The following is a 26413-nucleotide window of genomic DNA, read 5'->3' as shown; positions in this document are numbered from 1 at the left end:
CGATTCAGCTTTTTTCACAAATGCGCTTTTGTTAAATCATCCCGTTTGGTGAAGTAGGCTATGATTCGATGATAATTTAACAGGCACCGCATTGATTATATGCAACGCAGGACAAGATAGTTAACTACACATGGTTGATGATATTACTAGGTTAACTAGTGATTGTGAAGATTGATTATAAAAAACAATTTAAGTTTAATGCTAGCTAGCAACTTACTTTGGCTCCTTGCTGCACTTGCATAACAGGTGGTCAGCCTGCCACACAGTTTCCTCATAGAATGCAATGTAATCGGTGACCAAAAATGCCGATTTAACGATTATTTTGAAAACTTGAAATCGACCCTAATTAATGCCGATGAATCGGTCGACCTCTACTGTTTTCTGATTTTATTGTATTTATGTTTTTCAAAAATTTATAAAAACCTGTTTCGCTTTGTCATTGGGTATTGTGTTGAGAAAATGTTTTTATTTAATAAATTTTTTGAATAAGGCTGTAACGTAACAAAATGTGGAAAAAGTCAAGGGGTCTGAATACTTTCCGAATGCACTGTACCACGGTTAACGCTTGATCAGGGTTGGGGAATAAAAAAATATCAGAAACTTTTAACATCCCACAGAGCACCAGTAAATACATTATACATTTTTTTTAAATAATATGGCACCACAAAAAACCTGCCAAGAGAGGGCCGCCCACCAAAACTCAGACTAGGCAAGGAGGGCATTAATTAGAGGCAACAACGAGACCAAAGATAAGGAGCTGTTAAGCTCCACAGCGGAGATTGGCGTATCTGTCCATAGGACCACTTTAAGCCATACACTCCACAAAGCTGGGCTTTATGGAAGAGTGGCCAGAAAAAACCCATTGCTTAAAGAAAAAAATAAGCAAACACATTTGGTGTTACCCAAAAGGCATGTGGGAGACTCCCCAAACATATCGAAAAAGGTACTCTGGTCAGATGAGACTAAAATTGAGCTAACTTGGCCATCAAGGAAAACGCTATGTCTGGCGCAAACCCAACACCTCTCATCACCCAGAGAACACCATCCCCACAGTGAAGCATGGTGGTGGCAGCAATTGCTGAAAAAGGTGGCTCTACAAAGTGTTGACTTTGGGGGGGATGAATAGTTATGCACGCTCAAGTTCTGTTTTTTTGTCTTATTTCTTGTTTGCTTCACAATAAAAAATATTTTGCATCTTCAAAGTGGTAGGCATGTTGTGTAAATCAAATGATACAAACCCCCCAAAAATCTATTTTAATTCCAGGTTGTAAGGCAACAAAATAGGAAAAATGCCAAGGCGTATGAATACTTTCGCAAACCACTGCATTTTGCGCAATGACGCTGTGGGGTGTGTTCGAAGCGTAATAGGCTGACCACAGCGCTGCGCGAGCGTTACAAAATGAATTTAGAAATCCATGTTATTCGATTATTGCGCGCTCGCCAACGAGCGTCTGCGTTGCCAAGGGCTAAAATAGAAATCGGTTCTATTTCTGACGCAGATCGCGCTGCAAGTCCTGCCTCTCCCATATCCTCATTGGTTTGTAGAAGCAGGTACCCACGTGCCATCTCCTCATTGGTTATACCCACATGGGTGACCGAAGACGAACGAGGTCAGTGGCAGTAATGCCCCTAATTTATGAAAGTCAAGAGAAGAAAAAGACTGGAAGGAAGAGAGATGACTAGAAACGATTCAGTTGACCATTTTATGCGTGGATTAATTGTCGCAGTTGAGGACTTTGGGCAAGTGCAAGCTAGCTAGCTAAATTGCCATACATGTTTAATGCTTTTCGACCTGTCCCCAAATTAATGTAATTGGTTCAGAGTTTGTTTTGATATTTTAATCTGCGTGTCGTGATCGCGTTTGGTGTGGGACGACAACATTAATTTATGCACGATGGCGCACGTGCGCAGCCGGTTTGGGTTCCATGTAAGGGCTGTTATAATGCAGGACGCAATGCGGAGTGCCTGGATACAGCTCTTAGACATGGTATATTGGCCATATACCACAAACGCCAGGAGGTGCTTTATCACTATTATAAACTGGTTAACAATGTAATTAGAAGAGTACAATAATTGTTTTGCCATACCCGTGGTACATGTAAGGGATAAACACAGAAGTTCTGTACATTACATGCAGCTGGACAAGGTGGACAGTGTCCCTTCTTCCAAGGTAATGTACAGAACGGAGGCGTTTATCCCGCTTATACCATAGTAGCCAAAGAAAACAATATGAAAACACACATTTCCCGGTAAAAGTACATATCTTTTGTTGACATTTTCATTTATATAAACAAATTCATACTTTTATCATCTTTTGGTCGCTAGCAACGCGACCTAGTCATTCGTTCTTTATGTTCTGTCATCATGCTCGCTGGCAACATTCCTATCCCTTGCGGCTAACAGTCACTACCTCTGCAGGTAGAATAACAGCAAAGTAGCTGTTTTCTATTGACCTTAATTTGGATACATCCATAACAATGAGCTGATAATGCCCGGCATAGCTAGAAAACCTCTTTCCACTAGATGTTGGAACATTGCTGCGGGAACTTGCTTCCATTCAGACACAAGAGCATTAGTGAGGTCGGCCACAGATGGTTGGGCGATTAGTTCGTAGTCGTTCCAATTCATCACAAAGGTGTTCGATGGGGTTGAGGTCAGGGCTCCTGTGCAGGCCAGTCAAGTTCTTCCACACCAATCTCGACAAACGATTTCTGTATGGACCTCACTTTGTGCACGGGGGCATTGTCATGCTGAAACAGGAAAGGGCCTTCCCCAAACTGTTGCCACAAAGTTGGAAGCACAGAATCGTCTAGAATGTCATTGTACTGTATATATAGTGTAGATGTCCTGGAGGGCAGAAACTCGGCTTCAGTGATGTACTGGACTGTTCGCACCACCCTATTTGGCGCCATGCGATCGAGGGCAGTGCTATTGCCATACCAGGCAAGATCTGAACACAAATCAGATGACATAGCGACTTTTGTGCGTCTAGACCAGTCTTTTCAATGGGATTTCCGTATTCTGATACTGTAGCAGAAGTCACATGTAAGTATCAAGTGTAGACACCAGGTCGTGTCTACACGTGTCTACATGCCACCACCCTTACCACCCTTATGACTTATGGTATCAGCAGGGGTTTGGGGTCACTTAGAAATGTCCTTGTTTTGTAAAAATAGTTTATTTTTTGTCAATTAAAATAACATCAAATTGATCAGAAATACAGTGTAGACATTGTTAATGACTGTAATGACTTGTAAATGACTATTGTAGCTGGAAACGGCTGATTGTTTTTTATGGAATATCTACATAGGAGTACAGAGGCCCATTATCAGCTACCATCACTCCTGTGTTCCAATGGCACGTTGTGTTAGCTAATCCAAGTTTATCATTTTAAAAGGCTAATTTATCATTAGAAAACCCTTTTGCAATTATGTTAGCAGTTGAAAACTGTTGTGTCGATCGATTTAAGAAGCAATACAACTTTCTTTAGACTAGTTGAGTATCTGGAGCATCAGCATTTGTGGGTTCGATTACAGGCTCAAAATGGCCAGAAAAAAATAACTTTCTTCTGAAACTCGTCAGTCTATTCTTGTTCTGAGAAATTACAAAGAAACTTAAGAAACTGATAAACAGACTCTTCACAAGTCATCAACTGGCAGCTTCATTAAATAGTACCCGCAAAACACCAGTCTCAACATCAACAGTGAAGAGGCGACTCGTGCTGGCCTTCTAGGCAGAGTTGCAAAGAAAAGGCCATATCTCAGACTGGCCAATAAAAATAAAAGATTAAGATGGGCAAAAGAACAAAGACACTGGACAGAGGAACTCTGCCTAGAAGGCCAGAATCCCCTCTTCACTGTTGACGTTGAGACTGGCGTCCCCCTTCACTTCTAAAACTAACGTTGCGCCCCTGGCTCTCAGAATATGAAGATCTCATAGGGGTCTAGACGCACAGAAGTGGCTTTGTGCTGATTGTGTTCAGATCTCGCTGACCACTTCAGGACGTGGTCAGGAATACCATTGCGGACTTCTCCTCAGTCTGGATGCAAGCGCATACAGGTGGCGACGTTATAAGCACACCTCCCACAAGTCTCCATAAAACTTGTGTTTTGGGACAGACTGGCACCTTTTCATTACAACTTGAGGAAATCCGTTCCTAGCATGTGAGGAACGTGATTGCTGGCCTCATAAATGCTAACTATGTTCAGAATACTAGAGCTGCACGAATCTGATGCAGAACCTCTGCTACTAAGCTAGGTAGCAAACGTTAGCTACAAGCTGTCATTTTCAGAATATGCTGTGAGCGTGACAGAAGCATATAGCCCAATATATATATATTTTTTAATCATAACCAAACACATGACCTTAGTCTAAAAAAGAATGTGCAAGCAGTAACTATAAAACAAGTGTTTACTTCCTGTCTGCAACCTCACCCGCGCTCTTTGTCTTAGGCCTGAAAGAGGGTACTGTCACATTATGTTCGCAGTGTCATTTCGGATTTTGAGGCGTCAAACAAGTTCCACGTACCCTACCAAAGCCTGACAGGGTGCTCGACTTCAAATACAATTGCATAAAAATGTATATATTAGCGAACACAAAAGTAACGATCTAGCTAGCCAAAGACAAAAAGTATTTTATTTTTCTGCTGTACCTGCTTCTGTAGATTTCTCCCCCCACCTTCTTATGATTAAAATTATAATACTGCCGCCAACAGGACGGAGTGTGACATAGTTTAGAGCATCAGCATGACTTCCATATTGAAGTAACTTTTTGAGAAAAAGAAATAAAATAACTCTTTATTTTGTATATATACACAGTGGAAGAGGATCCACAGAAATGGGTTAAGAGTTTTTCCTGACCAAATGACCAGCCTAGGAAAATATCCAGGACCTAATTAAAGCGAAAAGCCTATACAGGCAATCATTTTTGCTAGTCAGATCACGTTGTCAAGAAAAGCCCCTGACCGTACCCATGCTACTACAGATAAACCCAATCTGAAAAAAAAATTATTCACTATGTAGCCTTAAAGGATGTGGCTCAAAGATAACAAATTATTTGCTAGTGTCATTACAAATCTAGAAATGGTTGATAGGTAACAATGTAAGCCAACTGATGTCCATAGGGTCTGGATGGGTCAGCAGCAGGTTCTATTCTAGTGGGAGATGAGCTCATGACGCCAAGTGAAGATCTGCAGAAAAGAGAAAGAGTTCAGACAAATTACTTGCTACGACAGAAAAACAATCATTGCATTGAATCATTGCATAACTAACATTAACTTAAGACACTTAAAACACAACTCTATTTTCCAAATTTCTCCAAAATGGAGTGAACACGCCAGTATACACATTCTTTGGCAAAATAGATGAGTATTTCTACTGCTTTTACTTACAACAAACTGCCTTCGAGTTTATGTTGGTGTTTGTTGCGTCGATTTCCGCTTCATCTTCAGGTTGAACTCTTCAAGCTGAGAAAGGGTATACACTCGCATGTCAACAAAAATATGACCGAATGGTGAATAATATCGCTAGCAAAAAAGACACAAGCAATAACAACAAAAGTGAGAACAGCATAGAAGTAAGCAAAGGTCTTTCATACCAAAGATAATACTGTACTTCCAGAAGTAATTACACAAACCTTCTTCTTTAGTTTCCCCTTAATCGCTTCTTCTGGCATTGTTTTTTTCTCCCCTTCAACCTCGCTCTCTGCCTCCGCTTCAGAGAGGGCCCTGGGGTACTTTGCCGCCAACTGAGCGGCCACTTTCGCTGCAGCTCTTGCAATCAGTCCATCTCTCTTCCCTTGGAGATCTCGATATATTCTCCTCTTTCTCAGAACCTCTTTCTTGTATTTATTACACCTTTCATCAAGCGCCTGCCTGTTTCTCGTGACTCTTGACCGTCTCATGCGGCGTTTGCTGCCCTTGGGCACCACCGTCTTAACGTAATGCAGACAGCGGGGGGGTGATGGCTCCTTCAGTTGTTGGGCCTTGCTCAAGGAGATGGGGCCTGGGGTCAACACTTTCAGTGCTGGCGTCAGTACAGCCGTGCTTGTGAACTTGAGTTCACTATCGGGCTTGGTAGATGTGACCTGGGGGTTGCTAGCAGTCTGGATGTATGTAAGCTGGCGGGTGCTAGCGTGCTTGGTAGATGTGACCTGGGGGTTGCTAGCGGGCTGGAAGTATGTCAGCTGGCGGGTCCCACCAGGCTGGGTAGATTTGCCCTGGGGGTTGTTAGCTGGCTGGATGTATGTAAGCTGGCGGGTGCTAGCGGGCTTGCTGTTTGGGAGTTGGAGGTTCATGAGCTGGAGCAGGTTGCCAGTGGGCTGGTTGTATGGGAGTGGGATAGATGTTAACTGGTGGTTACTGGCAGGCTGAGTAGATGAGAGCTGGAGGTTGCTAGCAGCCTGTGTGTATGCGTATGTCTGGCTTAAGGCTGCTGTGCTATTAGAGTAATGTGGTGGGGCGCTGGGGTAGGGTGGATACCCAGGGGGGGGGTATGGGAAGGGAGGCATGGTAGCAGGGGGCATAAAACCAGGGGGCATAAAACCAGGGGGCATAATACCAGGGGGCCTAATACCAGGGGGCATAAAGCCAGGGGGCATAAGGCCAGGGGGCCTGGTACCAGGAGGCATAAGACCAGGGGGCATAAGGCCAGGGGGCATGGTACCAGGGGGCATAAGGCCTGGGGGCATGGTACCAGGGGGCATAAGGCCAGGGGGCATGGTACCAGGAGGCATAAGGCCAGGGGGCATGGTACCAGGGGGGATGCTACCAGGGGGCATAAGGCCAGGAGGCATGGTGCCAGGGGGCATGGTTCCAGGGGGCATGGTAACAGGGGGCATGGTAACAGGGGGCATGGTGCCAGGGGCATAACCCCAACCTGGAGGGAAGGCATTGGCGTAGGGGCTGCTGGTATACAGAGAGAACTGGGTGGTGGAGAAGGTTGCCATCATAGATGCATTAGGAGGGTGAGAAAAAGGATATATAGGGTCCTTGTGTGTGTTGAGCTCAGAAGAGCTTTCCTTGGACTTGTCCCTATACCAATCCATGTCACTTTCTTTTTCCCAGTCACCATCTCTGTCCCAGTCCCTGGTACTACATCGCCTGTCCCTGTCTCTGTCCCTGTTACTAGTGCGCCTGGCCCGGTCTCTGTCACTAGAGCGCCTGTCCCGGTCTCGGTCCCTGTTACTAGAGCGCCTGTCCCTGTCTCTGTCCCTGGTACTAGAGCGCCTGTCCCTGTCCCTGGTACTAGAGCGCCTGTCCCTGTCTCTGTCCCTGGTACTAGAGCGTCTGTCCCTGGTACTAGAGCACCTGTCCCTGGTACTAGAGCGCCTGTCCCTGGTACTAGAGCGCCTGCCCCCGGTACTAGAGCGCCTGTCCTCGTCTCTGTCCCTGGTACTAGAGCGCCTGTCCTCGTCTCTGTCCCTGGTACTAGAGCGCCTGTCCTCGTCTCTCTCCCTGGTACTAGAGCGCCTGTCCCTGGTACCAGAGTGCCTGTCTCTCTCACTGTCCCTGGTACTAGAGCGCCTGTCCTCGTCTCTGTCCCTGGTACTAGAGCGCCTGTCCTCGTCTCTCTCCCTGGTACTAGAGCGCCTGTCCTCGTCTCTCTCCCTGGTACTAGAGCGCCTGTCCCTGGTACCAGAGTGCCTGTCTCTCTCACTGTCCCTGGTATCAGAGTGCCTATCTTTCTCGCTGTCCCTGGTACTAGAGCGCCTGTCCCTGTTGCTATCCCTGGTACCCGAGTGCCTGTCCCTGTCTCTGGAACCAGAGTGCCTGTCTCTCTCACTGTCCCTGGTATCAGAGTGCCTATCTCTCTGGCTGTCCCTGGTACTAGAGCGCCTGTCCCTGTTGCTGTCCCTGGTACCCAAGTGCCTGTCCCTGGAACCAGAGCGTCTGTCTCTGTCCCTGGTACTAGAGTGCTTGTCCCTGGGACCAGAGCGCCTGTCCCTGGTACTAGAGTGCCTGTCCCTGGGACCAGAGCGCTTGTCCCTGGTATTAGAGTGTCTGTCCCGGTCTCTCTCAGATTTTTCCCCGTCTCTCTCTCGGTCTCTCTCAGAACTGGCCCAGTCTCTGTCCCGTTCCCTTTCTCCATTTCTCTTAGATCCGTCCCTCTCTGTGTCCTCGTCTCGTTCTCTGTCCCAGTCTCTAGTACTAGAGTGCCTGTCTGACTTCAACGGGCTCCTCTCCTGGTCTCTCTTCATCCCGTACAGCCTCTCCTTGGTCCGGTCTGTCAGTCGGCCCAACTCCTCCACCCCCAGGTCTAGCCCGATGGACTCCAGCAGGCTCTGGAGCTGGCCATGTGGGAGATCCAGCCTCCTTTCTTCACGAATGTGAGAGGGACTCTGGTCTTGTGGCAGAGCTCTACTGTGGGGCCCCAAGCAATCCTGAGAGTTCTGAGCTGGGGCCTCCTTATACTCACTCCTGTAGGCAGTCTTGGGATGGGCCTCCTGTATAGGGGGTAACTCATTCACGTTGTTGACAATCTTTGAGAGCTTGTTGATGTCCACCCCTTTGTTGAGGACATTGAGGAAGCGCTGGAAGCCTGTGGCTGCTGTGTCCTGCTCCTGTGTCCTGAATGAGTAAATGGTTGATTCGTGTTGTTTATCCTCAGGGACCTAACAGGATACATGAGAAAATATCAATGGATAACCATCTACTAAGACAGCTGCTTGCTTTATAGCTTAAAAATGGATGAAGGTTGACATGATTCATACTCGATTCGTACCAGTTATATGGTCACGTTCTGCAAAGAAGGACATGGGCCAACTGTACTTTGCCTAGAACAGAGTAGCATGTCTGGCCCTTAAATGTACACAGAGGGCTAACATCCAAAACATGTAAGTCAGTCTCTCCTGGCTCAAAGTAGTCGGTCTATTTTCTTTAATTGAATCCAGAATTTTGACAGTAACCCTCAAAAAGGTAATTAATATTAACGCTTTTAATTTCCATAGGTAAGCTAAGTTGTAGTTTCTTGGGCTTCGGGAATGTGAATGAAAAAGTGCCTCGGGCCTTGAACAAAAATAAATCACTGATTGAGGGGATATCGGTGAACAAATGCCGTGGTTAAGGCTACGACGGCGCCAGTGCAATGAGTGGCACTTACTCAGGGGTTCAATAGCTTCATATCAGACCAAGAACCTAATGCGTCGAAGTTAGTTCCTTCTGAGTTTTAGTTTAGAAAACGATCTCTCCGCAGAAGCGACTGTTACAGGATTGTAAACACAGCTTGATTGCCATAGCAACATCCGGGAAACTGGGCAGAAGTGAGTTGTGCTTCAAATACAGCAATTCTGCAACATCTTTAATTGAGCCCCTCATTCTCCTTAATTGCCGGCTTCAACACGTTATGGAAATAAACGAAGGTATTCGAAGCTCTGGGGACAGGTCGTCCTGGATACTGGACAGACAAAAAGAAAGCGGTTTGCGATTTCATTCATACTGGTGAACCGGTGTTTGAGTTGTGTGGTTGCAAATATCAACAGTCCCTTATCTCAGGTACAGTGCCTTGCGAAAGTATTTGGCCCCCTTGAACTTTGCGACCTTTTGCCACATTTCAGGCTTCAAACATAAAGATATAAAACTGTATTTTTTTGTGAAGAATCAACAACAAGTGGGACACAATCATGAAGTGGAACGACATTTATTGGATATTTCAAACTTTTTTAACAATTCAAAAACTGAAAAATTGGGCGTGCAAAATTATTCAGCCCCTTTACTTTCAGTGCAGCAAACTCTCTCCAGAAGTTCAGTGAGGATCTCTGAATGATCCAATGTTGACCTAAATGACTAATGATGATAAATACAATCCACCTGTGTGTAATCAAGTCTCCGTATAAATGCACCTGCACTGTGATAGTCTCAGAGGTCCGTTAAAAGCGCAGAGAGCATCATGAAGAACAAGGAACACACCAGGCAGGTCCGAGATACTGTTGTGAAGAAGTTTAAAGCCGGATTTGGATACAAAAAGATTTCCCAAGCTTTAAACATCCCAAGGAGCACTGTGCAAGCAATAATATTGAATGGGAAGGAGTATCAGACCACTGCAAATCTACCAAGACCTGGCCGTCCCTTGAAACTTTCAGCTCATACAAGGAGAAGACTGATCAGAGATGCAGCCAAGAGGCCCATGATCACTCTGGATGAACTGCAGAGATCTACAGCTGAGGTGGGAGACTCTGTCCATAGGACAACAATCAGTCGTATATTGCACAAATCTGGCCTTTATGGAAGAGTGGCAAGAAGAAAGCCATTTCTTAAAGATATCCATAAAAAGTGTAGTTTAAAGTTTGCCACAAGCCACCTGGGAGACACACAAAACATGTGGAAGAAGGTGCTCTGGTCAGATGAAACCAAAATTGAACTTTTTGGCAACAATGCAAAATGTTATGTTTGGCGTAAAAGCAACACAGCTCATCACCCTGAACACACCATCCCCACTGTCAAACATGGTGGTGGCAGCATCATGGTTTGGGCCTGCTTTTCTTCAGCAGGGACAGGGAAGATGGTTAAAATTGATGGGAAGATGGATGGAGCCAAATACAGGACCATTCCGGAAGAAAACCTGATGGAGTCTGCAAAAGACCTGAGACTGGGACGGAGATTTGTCTTCCAACAAGACAATGATCCAAAACATAAAGCAAAATCTACAATGGAATGGTTCAAAAATAAACATATCCAGGTGTTAGAATGGCCAAGTCAAAGTCCAGACCTGAATCCAATCGAGAATCTGTGGAAAGAACTGAAAACTGCTGTTCACAAATGCTCTCCATCCAACCTCACTGAGCTCGAGCTGTTTTGCAAGGAGGAATGGGAAAAAATGTCAGTCTCTCGATGTGCAAAACTGATAGAGACATACCCCAAGCGACTTGCTACAAAGTATTAACTTAAGGGGGCTGAATAATTTTGCACGCCCAATTTTTCAGTTTTTGATTTGTTAAAAAAGTTTGAAATATCCAATAAATGTCGTTCCACTTCATGATTGTGTGACTTCATGATTGTTGTTGATTCTTCACAAAAAAATACAGTTTTATATCTTTATGTTTGAAGCCTGAAATGTGGCAACTGGATCTCCAGGCCGCGGTGAAAAGATTTGCACAAAAAAAATGGAGGACTTCAGGAGACTCTAAAGTTACATTTAATTTACCTTGAATATTGCAGCCCATTTGTGTAGGCTATTAGCCAGACAAGTTCAACAATAAATAAATAGTGGCTGATTTTACCCTCAAGCCAAGTACTTTTTTCCTCTGTTTTTTAAATTTGATTTAACTAGGCAAGTCAGTTAAAAACAAATTATTATTTACAATGACGGCCTACCCCGACCAAACCCTCCCCTAACCCGGACAACGCTGGGCCAATTGTGCGACACCCTATGGGACTCCCGATCACTGCCGGTTGTGATACAGCCCGAGATCAAACCAGGGTCTGTAGTGACACCTCTAGCACTGAGATGCAGTGTCTTAGACCTCTGTGCCACTCGGGAAGAAAACTTGTTAGGCAATTTTTTTAATGTATCCTTTATTTAATTAGGCGAGTCAGTTAAGAACAAATTCTTACTTACAATGACGGTCTAGGAACAGATTTTTACCTTGTCGGCTCTGGGATTCGATCAAGCAAACGATTACTAGTCCAACGCTCTAACCACTAGGCTACCTGCTACTTTTATAAAAAGCAGCTAAATAGCAGCTAAATACAGTACATAGCTATAGATAGTACACTGAATAATGAAAGAATCCCTAGTAAACTAGTGTTTTGTGGGTGGACTGACTTATTTGGCATTAATAGACTGGTTTTACTCACAACAACGTTCTATCTAAACTAGGAGAGAGCAGGAGGACGGCTCATGACAGGTAGGTTCAGCTAGCCTATACAGGACAGTTGTATATTATTTTTTAAATCCATTGGTAGCTGATTAGTATGCGGTTGCATAAAAACATGAATTTACAATCTGAATTTCCAATTTTAATTATTGAACATGTAATTACATTATTGCCACCAGTCAGCAGTCTACAAATGGCAGCATTGCGTCATGTATAGATAGGTTCGTGAAATGTTAGACTTAACATGAGAAAATGACTACCAATAAACATTTATCGCACTTTCAGCACCATGGACAGCCATCGTTTATTTTAGGGAGGGGGGGGGGGGGGGGTCAAAGAAACTGTCTTACACCGGCGGTATTGAGGTATTGAAAGTACCAAACTATCTGTTCAACAAGTTAACACACAGCTCAGACACCAAGGCATATCCCATAAGACATGCTAGTATGCTACCAGGGTTCTCTTCACAGTCCCCAGAACAGAGGCTAGGAAACGCACGCATATAGAGCCATGGCTACGTGGAAATCTCTCCCAAAATGTAATGTAGTAGTGGAGCAATGTACATTTGTGATGTAGTGGTGGGAATGTGGATTTGTATGATGCAAAATGTTTTGCAAGATGTGATGTTTTGTGTGTTCCCCCAGGAAGAGTAGCTGCTGCCTTGACAACAGCTAACGGGGTGCCTAATAAAATACTAAACTGGTTTGTAGTAGTAGATGTAGTATATAGTAAGTGAGAGGGTTAGCTGTGCGTGAGTTTTGTGTGTCGGAAATACATGGAGGAAACTCTATCCTACACTCAGTTCTCTGTTCTGTATTTCGACTGCCAGCGCATGGAAGAGAAGAATCCACTTGGCAAACCACACTATTTTCCTAACTTGCAAAATGTATAATATATGCATCGTCAAAATAAAACCTGAAGTTTGGTAATTGAGAGAATTGGTAAGGAATGCTTGAATGTGGATGTGCATGCATATGGTAGGTCAGACAGTGTAGTTGGTCGTCATACACGTTACATTGAATTACACTTGTAAAAACATGATATAAAATAAATCCAGTCCACATATTTTAGAAGCAGATCAGAGTTTCCTAGCAACTAACGTTAGCTAGCTTACGTCAGATTAGCTAACATTAGCTAATGTCTTTTTCAGAGCAGGCTGGCTATTTAAACATAAATATGCCAGTCAGGAAGGTACCGGCAAATAAATTAAATCACCAAATGTAAATAGTCACATTGCCAATACTTCTGGAAATGCATGCGCAAGAACGGACAAAACCGGATTATTTACCTTCTCTCCCTTCCTCCTGGTAGCATCGCGCATGTCTTCATCATTATATGTTGTGTGTCGTCTCATTCTGGATTTTGAGGGTTCAGATATTTGATCGCCCTACCACTGAGCTCTTTGACTTGAAAACCAGATTGTAGTATTATAGTGTAGAAATAAAAAGGTTTATAAACTATGGTTTTACAGCTAGTTAGCTTTTCCAGTCATACGTCTCCAGCGGGGTTGGGAGAAAGCGGATGTTTCCGGTTTTCACGGATACAGTATTTTCAACCTAACTTCCGTTTCCACTGATAAACGAATGTGGGGACTCCGTAAGGTCAGAGAGCAAGAGGCAAAGCGTGAGGTTTTACTCCGCCACAAAATCTAGCAATTAAAATAAGCCCAGCAAATGAGGCATTTTTGTATTGAGGTCAATAAGAGCGTATCGAATTTGGTCAACAAAAAATGTAATTGCTAATTTGTTACATCAGGCTTATTTGATCGAATATAAGTTTCGTAATGGCTAGGTTGATACGAATGCACTGATATAAGTGTATGCACGTGGCATTTCGGCAATTAAAAAAAATAACGACTTTATATTGGAGTTGGGCTATGGTGATAGAGGACACATCGTGGACATTGAAATTGAAGGCTTCCACTATTTTAAAGTAGTCAACTGGGTGGGTATTCCTATGAGTTGTAAGAAATCAGACAATGAAAAAGAAAATTAACTGATACAATAATAGCACCGATACAATAATGAGTCTTCTTTCAATCTCTATGGCTGTTGTTGCATCTGCCCTCTCATTGGCTGAATGGTCCCACATGACCTCGCCTCCTCCAACCTGGCTTCAATCTTTGAGGGACATGCCATTTCCACTGTTAGATTGGTCACTCAAAAATCTTGTCAATATAATAGACAATCTTTGGTTAGGTTACTTCTAAAGTTGTTAGCTGGGATATTTTATAGGATTGGAAGTGCAACACTGCCACCAACAGGACGGTATTAGAATTTCCCCAACTTTAACAAAACTACAACATTTGTTGAATTCTTTACTTAACTTGACTAAATACGTCAGTACATACTGAATTACTAAATTGAATATTGCAGTGTTCGTTTTAAACTACAGTGTTAATAAATAAAGGACACATCAGCAGACAGAGCGAATATTTTATTAGTTAATTCACATGGGGGCAGTCAGTCAACTAACCCCCATTCACTTGTAACAATGAATAGCACATTTGACAAATGGCGTACTTACAGGTGTTTAATGTGAAACAGATCTGCAAAGTCACAAACATACAGTGCCAGCCAAAAGTTTGGACACACCTACTCATTCAAGGGGTTTTCTTTATTTTTACTGTTTTACACATTGTAGGATAATAGTGAAGACATCCAAACTATGAAATAACACATATGGAATCATGTAGTAACCAAAAATGTATTAAACAAATCAAAATATATTTTATATTTGAGATTCTTCAAAGTAGCTACACTTTGCCTTGATGACAGCTTTGCACACTCTTGGCATTCTCTCAACCAGTTTCATGGGGTAGTCACCTGGAATGCATTTCAATTAACAGGTGTGCCTTGTTAAAAGTGAATTTATGGAATTGGTTTCCTTCTTAATGCATTACAGCCAATCGGTTGTGTTGTTTCAAGGTAGGGGTGGTATACAGAAGATAGTCCTGAGGAAAACCAAGTCCATATTATGGCAAGAACAGCTCAAATAATCAAAGAGAAAATGACAGTCCATCATTACTGGTCAGTCCATCCGGAACATTTCAAGAACTTTGAAAGTTTCTTCAAGTGCAGTCGCAAAAACCATCAAGCGCTGTGATGAAACTGGCTCTCATGAGGACCACCACAGAATAGGAAGACCCACAGTTACCTCTGGTACAGAGGATAAGTTCATTAGAGTTAATTGCGCCTCAGATTGCAGCCCAAATTAATGCTTCAGAGAGTTCAAGTAAGACACTCAAGATCTCAACATCACCTGTTCAGAGGAGACTGCGTGAATCAGGCCTCCATGGTCAAATTGCTGCAAAGAAACCACTACTTGTAGTATGATCTAAAATAAAGACGCGCGACAACGAGGTTCTAACTCCAGCCTGTTTATTAACCTAACCCTCGCATGTCCTACATAGGTACGGATACCCCCAAGGGACATCCTACTACATCTTCCCCTCTCCCATGAACAAGAACTCAACATGCATAACCACTGAAGTGAAATGCAATTTGGAAACCAGTATTATTCTCTAACATGCTACTTCCCATCCTGAAACAGTATGAAAGCATTAAATCACACAGTATGAACATTAACTTAGGTACAGTCTCTTTTTGCTGGGTATGTTCCCCAGCAGTATGTTTTCTCTTCACGTAACATAGTATTTCAGCCACTCTGGTGGCTTCACATCCCTTTTTGGGCGCGCTTGTGGCTCTGTGAGCATTCTCTCTCCTTCACCCTCTTTTTTGTGCATTTGCTGTGGCCTCGGTCTGTGTGGCTGGTAGATCTGGAAGAGCTCTGAGGTGTGTTTTGTTCCTTCGTACCTCTTCTGAGCCTGTGTCCACCACATAGGAGCGTGGGGCATCCGCTTTCCTCAGCACTATTGCTGGTGTCTTTGAGTTTGTAATCCACATGCGTTGACCTTCGGTCAGCTCTGGCCTCTCCTTAGCACGGTGTCTCCGATTAAAGTTTGCGTTTGTTTCAGACGTTTGTCCCTCTCAGCGAAGGCCTTTCTGTTAGGCCTTCAGGGTTTAAGCTGAGCCGGCGAGACAGGCAATGGGGAACGCGGCCTCCTGCCCATCAGGAGCTCGGCAGGCGACGGCCCATGATGCAGTGGTGTAACTCTGTAAGCTAACAGAGCCCTGTATGGATCCTTGTTCTTTTTCAGCAGTCCCTTGACTGTTTTCACAGCTCTCTGTGCCTCACCATTACTCTGTGCATGGTAGGGGCTACTGGTCACATGTATGAAGTCATATTCTGCGGCAAAAGCAGAAAAGGAGCTCGCAAAGAACTGGGGAGCGTTATCTGTAACCAGGACCTCAGCGACCCCTTGCCTGGAAAAAATTGACTTGAATCCATTGATAACACCAGCTGATGTGGTTTTGGGTGTCTTTGCTATTTCAATGTATCTTGAGTAGTAATCTACCACTAGCAGATAAGTGTCATTTTTCCAATAGAACATATCCGCCCCTACCTTTTGCCATGGCCGTTTTGGCAGCTCCATTGCCATCATTGGCTCCGGATGACAAGGTTGACATTTTGTACAGACCTCACACTGGGCCACTAGCTTGGCAATCTGAGTACTCAAACCAAGCCACCACACTGACTGTTGAGCCCTCAGTCTGCATTTGGTTATGTCCATCATGCACTCTGTCTAGCATTTCTGGTTGTAGAGTCTCTGGGATAACTATCCGTAGTCCTTTCATGAGAAGGTCTCCATTACAGTGGAAGTCACTTTGGTGCACCCAATAGGGCTTCAGCAGCTGAGGCAGTTCCTCCTGCCTGGGCCATCCCTTTTTGCACTATCTGTTGGCAGATGTGGTCTTGTTGTTGCTCCTCTGCAATCTGCTGCAGTTTGGTCTGAGATGCAGGTAGACTGTCCCTTATTGCATTAATGGACACCTGTACCTCACCCTCTAGACATTGCTCCTCCTCTGATAATGGATGTTTAATTGGGGCCCTGGATAGTGCATTTGCTGTGATCAGTGCCTTCCCTGGCACATACACCATCTTGTAGGTGAACCTCAGTAATCTGAGGCGGAAGCGCAGAACTCTGGGAGGCAAGTCGTCCAGTGCTTTTGTCCCTAACAGAGCCAACAGTGGTTTGTGGTCAGTCTCTGCTGTAAACTGCAGGCCAATAAGATATTGGCTGAGCCTTTCACATGCCCATGTGATAGCCAACGCCTCCTTCTCCACTTGAGCATATCTTTGCTCTGTGTCGGATAAGCTTCGGGAGATGTATGCTATTGGACGCCACTCCATGTTGTCCTGCATCTGTGTGAGGACCGCCCCTAGCCCAAAGGATGATGCATCTGCTGATACTTTTGTCTTAGCGTGGGGACGGTCCTGGGCCAGCACTCTCTGTGAGGCCAGATCTCCTTTGATTTTGTCAAACGCTACCTGTTGCATGTGACCCCATGTCCAGTCATTCTCTTTGGCTAGTAAGTCTCTCAGAGGTTTGGTTGTATCTGAGAACTGTGGGAGGAACTTACCCACATATGTGGCCATGCCTAAGAAGGTCCTGACTTCAGCCACATTCTGGGGTCTGGGCATATCTGTGATGCCGCTGATCTTCTCTGGGTCCGGCTCTATTCCAGCTGCACTGATTTTGTGTCCCAAGAACAAGACCTCTGATTGTGCAAAAGTGCATTTTTCATTGAGTGTCAGGCCAGTCTCCTGGAGTCGGGTCAGAACTGCTGTGAGCCTTACATCATGTTTTGCTCTGTCCCTTCCGCACACGAGCACATCGTCCGCGTGGACTATGACGCCGCTCAGCCCATCCAACAGCTGGGACATGCGTCTTTGGAAATGCTCAGGACCGGAAGCGATTCCAAATGGCAAAACAGTAACGGCCAAACGGTGTTATAAACGTTGTGAGTGCCCTACTCTGTGATGACAGCGGTATCTGCCAGAAACCTGAGCGGGCATCCAGCTTTGTGAAGACTTGTGAGCCATCCAACTGAGCCAGTGACTGCTCCACTGATGGTAAGATGTGTCTCTCTCTGCAGAGTGCCTCATTCAATTTAGTCATGTCCACACAGATCCTTATTTCCCCATTGGCATAGGGAACAGCATCCTCTTTCAGGCAGATTTTGTAGTCACCTTCTATCCTTCCTAGACCAGAAAACACTTTTGGGAATTTCGTTTTGAAAACCTCACCTGGGTCCTCCAGTTCGCTCACTCTCTCAATGAGTTGCAATGCTTCAATTGCTGGCAGCCCCAGCCTCTGGCTAGAGAGTCAGTGACGAAGACAGGCTGGATGGCACTTTTGTCTTTACTCTCCAGTTTAATCACCAAGTGCCCTACCACTGGTAAAATGTTTTTCCTGGGCCCGTACAGTTTTTTGTTTGTAGAGAGCAAAGGGCCATCTCTGCTATTGCTATACAGCCTAGTTGGGATAGCTGTCACTGCTGCCCCAGTGTCTAGTTTAAATGACACAACCTCCCCATTGAGTTTAATGTCTGAATGCCAGCCAGTATTGTTTCCCTTTACTTCTCCCAGAAAGATGCTGTCCTGCAGTACCTCCTCTGAAACCTCATGCATTTGCTTTAATCGACAGACAACTGAAAAGTTCCTCTCCTGTGACATTTCCTGCATTCCGCATCCTTTGCTGGGCAATCTTTCCATCTGTGGAAAGGGGATTTCCCACATTTGCGACAAACATTTGAACTAGCTACTGGTGCTGTCTGTGATTAGTTTTCTCCACGTCTGTCTCTGTTCTGTGTTCCCCTCCGTTTTTTAGCTCTGTATGAAAATGCATGTATTTCCTCACTCTCTTCGTTCTGCAAGGAGCTGCTGTCGCGCAGCATCGTCTGCTGTCTTTTTACTGTCTCACTCTGCCTAACCTGGTTTACAGCTTTGGACAAGGTAAACTGGGAATCCAACTGTAACTTTTCAGAAAGTGCGATATTTCTTATTCCGACTACAATCCGATCTCGGATCAGCTCTTCCCTGAGCGCCCAAACTGACAATGTTCTGCTAGTTTGTGAACAGTTGTGATAAAACTGTCGGTGGTTTCACCCTGCTCCTGTTTGCGCATATTAAACCTAGCTCTCTCAAAAGTAATGTTGCGTCTCCCTACAAAATGCGTTTCAAAACAGTCTTTAACGGCAATGTTGTTAAGTTTCTCTTCCTCGGTCAACGTTGAAGCATTTAATATATCCTCGGCTTCATCACCCATAGAGTAGATCAGTGTATTAACTTGAAATGCCTCATTTTTCACGTTTAAGCCTGATGCTACCCCTGTACCTTTCAAAGCGCCTGATCCATTTCGGACAGTTTTGAATGTCCATACAAACAAAATTATACGGGGGACTAATGCGAAATCCGTCAGCACTAGCCACTGGCCTGTCCGTGTTTGCGCCAGAGCCCGTTGAACTTGGGAGTCGCAAACCCTGAAATCCCGCCAGCTTCTTCCTCTTGCAACATGTTGCTTAGCAGTAGCTTAGTCCTTGCTCGTTAGCTAGCAAAATAATGATATGCGCTGTTTTATCTCCAACACTGTGCCCTCCCTGCTTTGAAACAGCCTGAATGTATGATTTACTTGGTACGTTCTTCACATTTATGTGAATTTTATGACACCATGTAGTATGATCTAAAATAAAGACGCGCGACAACGAGGTTCTAGCTCCAGCCTGTTTATTAACCTAACCCTCGCATGTCCTACATAGGTACGTATACCCCCAAGGGACATCCTACTACACTACTAAAAGACACCAATAAGAAGAAGAGACTTGCTTGGGCCAAGAAACATGATTAATGGACATTAGACCGGTGGAAATCTGTTATTTGGTCTGATGAGTCCAAATTTGAGATTTTTGGTTCAAACCACTGTGTCTTTGTGAGACGCAGAGTGGGTGAATGGATGATCTCTGCATGTGTAGTTCCCACTTTGTAGCATGGAGGAGGAGGTGTGATGGTGCTTTGCTGGTGACACTAAGTGATGTATTTAGAATTCAAGGAACACTTAACCAGCATGGCTACCACTGTATTCTGCAACGATAAGCCACCCCATCTGGTTTGCGCTTAGCGGGACTCTGTTTTTCAACAGGACAATGACCCAACACACCTCCAGGCTGTATAAGGGCTATTTGACCAAGAAGGAGAGTGATGGAGTGCTGCATCAGATGACCTGGCCTCCACAATCCCCCGATCTCAACCAAATTGAGATGGTTTGGGATGAGTTGGACCGCAGAGTAAAGGAAAAGCAGCCAACAAGTGCTCAGCATATGTGGAAACTCCTTCAAGACCGTTGGAAAAGCATTCCAGGTGAGACTGGTTGACAGAAAGCCAAGAGTGTGCAAAGCTGTTATCAAGGAAAAGGATGGCTACTTTGAAGAATATCAAATATATTTTGATTGGTTTAAACTTTTAAACTTTGGTTACTACATGACTCCATATGTGTTTTCATAGTTTTGACATCTTAACTATTATTCTACAATGTAGAAAATAGTAAAATAAGAAAAACACTTGAATGAGTAGGTGTGTCCAAACTTTTGACTGGAACTGTACACTCCTGTAGTGGTCTATCACATACTCACTAATGTGGCGCGAGCGTTGCTCCCAAATGACAATGATGCTCCAATCCCATGGAACGTTAAGACATTTATATTCTGTGTCAATGATGGATGGAATGGCATCAAGAGGGTTCTTATGCATGAGACAGGAGGGAGCCAAACTAACAGGACGAAAGAGTCCCAGGGCCATCTCCTGCCGATCTGCAAGCACTAGCGATCTCCACATGAGGGCGCTGTAACAGAGAGCAACTGGAGGCAGCATTGGCGTAATGAGGTTACTGTACTTCTGAAACAGTGACATCTACTACTACAACAACAACAACACACACACACACACACACACGGTTCTTACCTCCTCACTGGTAGAACTTCAGCTCCGTGTCCACACAGTCAAAGAACAGGTCCCCCAGTTCCTCTTCTGCTGGTGTTTCTCCACTGAGCAGGGCTGATATGTCCGTAAGACACTGGCCCTCCAACATCCTCAACGTCTCAGTCAGAGCATTCCCTGCGTCCTGAGGGACAAAAACACACACGTGCAAAAATACACACATTTAACGCCCCCACACACAAGCACAAGCGGAGAAGACCTGACAAACAGCAATTTGTGACGTTTATAGGAAATTCTGAAAGTTCATAGTCGGTAACATACGTCACATACCCACACTCATGTAAAAATATATATATAACACGATGAAAGTGTTGCCTATTACATTAGGCCATGGCATACTCTACCCATATTTGATTCTAACCCCTCCTACACGTACCGGGTTGGTCTCCATAGTCTGCAGGGCCCCCTCATGGGCATTGTACAAGTCGTGCCTGCGGTCCACTAGGCTCTGGAAGCGCGGCTGCTTCCTGACCGGGTCGTCTGGGCCGTACTGTGGGGAGATCACCCTCGACACTGGGGTCACAGACTCAGAGAAGATAAAAGGCTTGAAAACAGACCTGGCAGGACGGAAGACAGCCCGGTAGGAGGAGGTAGGAGGAGGAGGGGAGGTGGTAAGGGCCAAATGAAACACACAGACACAGAGACACTCCTATCAGGACGCAGTTTTGCCAAAGGAGGAAATGATGATGAAAAAGAGCAATAGAGAGATAAAAGACAAAGAGCGAATCTGAGTCTGAATCTTAAGAAGCACTTCCAGATAGCCTGAGGGGTTCCTGGGGTTCCAGCCTGAGGGGTTCCAGCTCTCTGGTTAGCCAGGAGGATTTTCCTAAACATTTGTCACAGACTTATCCAGCTCATTTAGATTAAACACAAGGAGCAGACAGCAATGGGGTTAGGGTCAGAGTGATTTGTTTGGGACCAGGCCGGTGAGGTGACACACCTGGAGGGGTCGGGGGTGGCAGTGAGGAAGTGGATGCACGGCAGGCTGGGATCGCGGGGCAGGATGGACACCATGCTGCCAGTGGTGCGGAACCCTCCAGAGTCCATGCAGATCCCACTGGGCTTGTCCCTCAGGATGGACATCATCACCTCGGCCGTCACAGAACCTGGGGAAACCAGAAAAGGTATTGTCTAAGTAGGTTATTAGTCGTCTATTTTTATGGGAAAGCCGACCGGAGAGAAAATGGCAGGAGACAGGAAATTACATAAGCTTGTTACATTCAACGTACTTTCTATGGTAAGAGGGGATACCAAGCCGTTATTAAAAATAGCTGTATAAGCAATACGACAAACAATCCAACCATGTATAGGGTTGTTAACAGAGCCTGCTTTAACATCATTTTGGGAGTTTTTACAGTTATAAGGAGTTGAAAGTGTTGAATTAGATTAGAATAGAATAGAAAGAATCGTCTCCCTCACCATCATGCTGTTGGAGGAGCTGTGTGCCCCCACTGTGGCGCTTCTTGGCCAGTTCCATCCTGGCGGGGGGGTTTTCAGACTTGAACACCTCGTTGAAGCAGAACTCTCCCTCGCCGCTCCACCAACCCTGGGCCTGGGCCACACTCCGCAGCTCTGGGTGCTCCGCCGAGATATCCGTCCCGATGGTCAGCGCATTGGAGATGTTCTTCACCCCCTCTGTGGGAAGCAAAGACAGGTTGGGGGGGGGGGGGGGGGTGCATAGTTGTATGCTGCTGGTAGAAGTTGCTCAGAGATGCAGTTCTATGATCACCTTACCCTCCCACTATCCTAACCATAACCGTAAGGGTGAAACCACAAAACGAGTCTCCCGTGGGCAGATTTTGCGTGTAGACTGAAGAATCTGCAGAGACTGAATGGGATGTGTGAGATAAGGAGCAGCATTGGTTTCCGGTTTTGGGGTTTTTGTCACTGGTTATTTGCACGTATCAGGATTGGGCGAAGGCGGTGCTTAAACTGCTTTGGTTCGCACGTGTGCCCACACAACCCGGGGGGGGTGCTTTGGCTGAGATTTCTTTATGCGAGGGTGGAGACTTCATATTTGCCACTCTCAATTTCTAATACGGACTGTATGAACAAATAAATTAATCACTCGGCTGACCAATTTCCGTGAGATTTTACTTCTTAACAGAGACTACCCCGAAACAAACCTGTTTCAAAACATCTGTCCACACTACAGCTCCAGTGATGTTAGAGCAATTTCCTCACCTGTGACTTTCTGTGCCACCCAGAGCTTTCCGGCGGTCTCCAGGACCCAGGCCTCATTGCGGTCCACCAGGAGGAAGGAGTTGTGGTAGCTGAAGGGAGCCGGGTCCTCCCTGCATGGCCCCCCCTGGCCGTGCTGCTCCAGCAGACCAGTGATCACACTCACCGCCCCCCAGGCACTGTCCGCACGCTCAAGTCCCAAGCTGTCAAGCAATAGAATAGAGTAGAGTAGAGTAGAGTAGAGCAGTAGTGTGGCATAGAGCAGTAGAGTAGAATAAAGTAGAGTACAGTAGAATAGAATAGAGTAGAATAACGGTAGAATAGAACAGTGTTTCCCAACCCTGGTCCTCGAGTACCCCCAACAGTACACATTTTTTGTTGTAGCTCTTGACAAACGCACCTCATTAAGCTCATTGAGGGCTTGATGATTAGCTGACAAGTTGAATCAGGTGTGCTTGTCCAGGGTTACAATAAAAATGTGTACTGTTGGGGGTACTGGAGGACCAAGGTTGGGGAAACACTGGAATATAATAGTGGTAGAAGAGAATAGATAATGAGTAGAATATAATCAAATAGAACACTGTCTTATACTATTCCCCGGACACAATACATACACACAACTGTGAGTCTGCATAGGGTCAGCCACAGAGCAGCATAGTGTCAGCCACAGAGCAGCATAGGGTCAGCCACAGAGCAGCATAGTGTCAGCCACAGAGCAGCATAGGGTCAGCCACAGAGCAGCAACCCCTGGAGTAGGTTAGTCCTGCTGCTGCTATATCACTGTCAGTGGTACAACAGGACCAACCTGCGGCTGCCATTGCCAACTGCTAACAGTTACATTGATTTGTTCAGCATTACACCTCAATACGCTCCATGGTGCGTGAGCGTTACAAAAATCCGTTAAAATGTTATGCTTATGACAATGTAAAGGCAGCTTTATGACACAAGTGAAAACACACTTGGGCCGGATTCAATCAAAACTCCCATAGCAATGTTTTGGGCAGTAGGCCTATCTTTGTTTACACGACTAGTCCCTACGCACACATGTAAGTATTAACCTGTGATGAAGGAAGTCTACCTAGTACATTTAGCACATCTGCTACTAGCACATCTGCTACTGCCTAGCCCTATATTGCTATTCTGACTACGGGCTGAAATACCTGCACATCTCCAGTTAGGATATCTACTTTTCAACAAATTTACCAATGACATTAATGCATTGATTATTCACACCAAACTTTGAGTGATGTGATTCTGAAGTTAGTAAATAGATTCTTAAAGGGCAGCGCTACCCTATCGTTGTCTGAAGTAGACGGGCCAGTCATTCAATCAGACCGCTCGGTCAGGAACCTGACCCAACGGCCAGCCAGCCCAGCCAGCTCAACTCGTCTCTCTATCTTTCGGACCAGGAGGTGATTCTGAAGCTAGGATTCACTTGGCCCCCAAAACAACACCACTGTTTGGTATGCTGGCCTACGGTCAGCCGGGCTTACCGGACCAGGTCCATTCCTAGCAGGGCTTCCCCTGGGTCGATAGCTTCGCGGGTCCACACAGCCTCATTCCCGATGCAGACCCCCTTGTCGTTGGCCCCCATCTCGGCCCCCCACAGCCAGGGAGGCCGGCTGAGGACCACAGCATGGGTGTGTTCTGCTTGAGGGATCTGAATGTATGTGCACTGCAGGAGGAGAGATGGAGACTTACGTTGTCGTTCAATTCTCTTTTTATGTGATTGTAACATAAATTCTACTGGCAAACCATACCAACACATACTCAGCCAATACTGCAAACCTGTCGTATCAACCGTTGGTAACATAAAGGCGTGGAAATACAGATAAATGATAGTCTATCATTCAAACTTTAAACTTTGTGAATAGTAAATTAGAACATGTTAATTGTGTATACCAAGGAGGGGTATTTCAGAGGTTTGATAACCCTTCTCCGTTATATTGCCCAGACTGACTGCTCACCAGTGACAACAACTCTAATCCAATTAGTGATGTTGGTCACAGAGCAAAACACCTGTTGTGACCATTTTTAACATAAATGCCTACACTCTGGCTACAGGCCTTACATACAATGTTCAGAGGGCAGACCCATGCTTCATCCAGGTTTAATCTCATTGAGATCAAATCTCTTTTTTCAAGAGAGCCCCGATCCAAGATGGCAGCAGGATTGTAATTTGCAGCAGGGTCAATCTATGGGGAGAAGTGAAGCTAGGCCTAGTTTACCTCCAGCATGGTCCCGGATGGGTGACTGGTTGCTGGGTAGTAAAGAACCTCCTGGACCTCATCTCTAGGACGGTCCGAGTTCTTCCCAAAGATCACGTGATCATCTTGTGAGCCAGGGGGCAAGGACACAAAGCAGTCACACGAGAGGGGTGGCTCGGGCTCTGCCATCCTGAATAAACAAGAGGACAAACAAGCACCCTAACAAATATAGTACCAGGAAATAAACTGCTATCATATCAGAGGTCAGGAGTTTTTGCTGGTCAGCACAAATGATCAGGACAAAAAATCATAGCCTTAGTCATCCATTGGTAAAATCAGGCACATTCATAGTTACGTTGGTCAATAAATTGTATGTCTTTTTATTTTTTACCTTTATTTAACTAGGCAAGTCAGTTAATTAAGAACAAATTGCTATTTTCAATGACGGCCTAGGAACAGTGGGTTAACTGCCTTGTTTAAGCAAACTCAAAAATATACACATACTGTGTATCACTGTCACTATCAGTTAGTCATGTTTTTTTTACAGTTTTCCCATTTCTATTTCATTTCACACTATGACTATTGTATATAGCCTAAGAAGCCTATAGAATGGGCACACGTGACACATAAGGCATTCATCCCCTATACAGTATCTTTAGGGAAGAATCAGGTATAATATGTTCTTCCTGTCAACTAGTGCATTGTCCATCCCTTCTTAAACAGAGAAGTGCACTTCTCGGTAATCTTTACAAATCCGAATGGTCCTTGCCGTCTCCTTCTTCTTATCAACATGGCTATTTAGTAACGCTGTTCTATTATACAATGCGGGAAACATTTTAAACAATGTGATCGAAGTCTTATGGAGACGTGATAGCCTAAAATGTGCTTTAGTCAAATGTTTATTTAAGATAGGGCCTATATAAACGGTATCGTTAGCGATGTGCCCTTGCTGTCACTTCCCGATTTCAGGAGATATCACGCTTAAAATGCACAAATAAACGACTGTCGTTTCACTTCAATCCAAGGGTTGGCTGTCATTATAACCTGTTGAGCAATAGGGTTACTGTAGCTACTGATATGTTGCAATTTCCTACAGGACAAATGTTACCTTTTTAATCGCAAAATCAGACGTGGTAGCTACCAGAAGGCAGATTGTAGTTGAGCTACTGTACCACGTGATCGTATCCAAAGGTTGTATTTAAAGGTCTAGTCTCGTTGATTACTTGCTGCAAATACATAACTGAAAAACAAGTGCATAGCCCTATTCAACAATTAGCCAACAAATGTTGCTGTAACAAGCGCACAAAATGGAAACATGT

General features: G+C 44.9%; 2 protein-coding genes across 5 annotated transcripts; both read right to left on the bottom strand.

Moving 5' to 3' along the window:
- Window positions 1–4613: 4613 nt before the first annotated feature.
- Window positions 4614–13361, bottom strand: LOC139424633 (uncharacterized). 2 transcript variants are annotated; one of them, XM_071176653.1, is made up of 5 exons: window positions 13100–13332; window positions 7307–8610; window positions 5635–7258; window positions 5390–5464; window positions 4614–5188 (listed from the first exon to the last, which is right to left on the bottom strand). In XM_071176653.1, exons 1-4 carry the CDS (start codon window positions 13163–13165, stop codon window positions 5408–5410), a joined length of 3051 nt encoding a protein of 1016 aa, XP_071032754.1. In that variant the 5' UTR covers window positions 13166–13332; the 3' UTR covers window positions 4614–5188; window positions 5390–5407. The 2 variants fall into 2 exon arrangements, with proteins under 2 accessions (XP_071032754.1, XP_071032753.1); XM_071176652.1 differs by having other exon boundaries at window positions 5635–8610; window positions 13100–13361.
- An 871-nt stretch (window positions 13362–14232) lies between these two features.
- On the bottom strand, window positions 14233–26318 carry LOC139424630 (secernin-2-like). Of its 3 annotated transcripts, XM_071176648.1 has the most exons (9): window positions 26203–26318; window positions 25116–25284; window positions 24381–24562; window positions 22891–23090; window positions 22126–22341; window positions 21647–21812; window positions 21083–21263; window positions 20671–20830; window positions 14233–20551 (listed from the first exon to the last, which is right to left on the bottom strand). In XM_071176648.1, the coding sequence occupies exons 2-8, from the start codon at window positions 25281–25283 to the stop codon at window positions 20675–20677; spliced, it is 1269 nt and encodes a 422-aa protein (XP_071032749.1). In that variant the 5' UTR covers window position 25284; window positions 26203–26318; the 3' UTR covers window positions 14233–20551; window positions 20671–20674. The 3 variants fall into 3 exon arrangements, with proteins under 3 accessions (XP_071032749.1, XP_071032751.1, XP_071032750.1); XM_071176650.1 differs by lacking the exon at window positions 22126–22341 and having other exon boundaries at window positions 14233–20830; XM_071176649.1 differs by lacking the exon at window positions 26203–26318 and having other exon boundaries at window positions 14233–20830; window positions 25116–26088.
- Between the last annotated feature and the right edge of the window lie 95 nt (window positions 26319–26413).

This window comes from Oncorhynchus clarkii, chromosome 13 (assembly GCF_045791955.1).
Source record: "Oncorhynchus clarkii lewisi isolate Uvic-CL-2024 chromosome 13, UVic_Ocla_1.0, whole genome shotgun sequence".
Taxonomy (NCBI): domain Eukaryota; kingdom Metazoa; phylum Chordata; class Actinopteri; order Salmoniformes; family Salmonidae; genus Oncorhynchus; species Oncorhynchus clarkii.
Note: the sequence above shows the minus strand (reverse complement) of the source record. Positions and strands in the feature narration are given on the sequence as shown.

What these genes read in the sequence shown, in the direction of transcription:
- LOC139424633 (XM_071176652.1), bottom strand. Translation starts at nt 13,165, where the DNA reads ATGAGACGACACACAACATATAATGATGAAGACATGCGCGATGCTACC. An exon ending in CCAGGAGGAAGGGAGAGAAG is followed by an intron (nt 8,611 to 13,099) that starts GTAAATAATCCG and finishes GTATCCTGTTAG; the next exon opens with GTCCCTGAGGATAAACAACA. An exon ending in AGGGGAAACTAAAGAAGAAG is followed by an intron (nt 5,465 to 5,634) that starts GTTTGTGTAATT and finishes ACCCTTTCTCAG; the next exon opens with CTTGAAGAGTTCAACCTGAA.
- LOC139424630 (XM_071176648.1), bottom strand. Translation starts at nt 25,283, where the DNA reads ATGGCAGAGCCCGAGCCACCCCTCTCGTGTGACTGCTTTGTGTCCTTG. An exon ending in CATCCGGGACCATGCTGGAG is followed by an intron (nt 24,563 to 25,115) that starts GTAAACTAGGCC and finishes CTCCTCCTGCAG; the next exon opens with TGCACATACATTCAGATCCC. An exon ending in CTAGGAATGGACCTGGTCCG is followed by an intron (nt 23,091 to 24,380) that starts GTAAGCCCGGCT and finishes ATTGCTTGACAG; the next exon opens with CTTGGGACTTGAGCGTGCGG.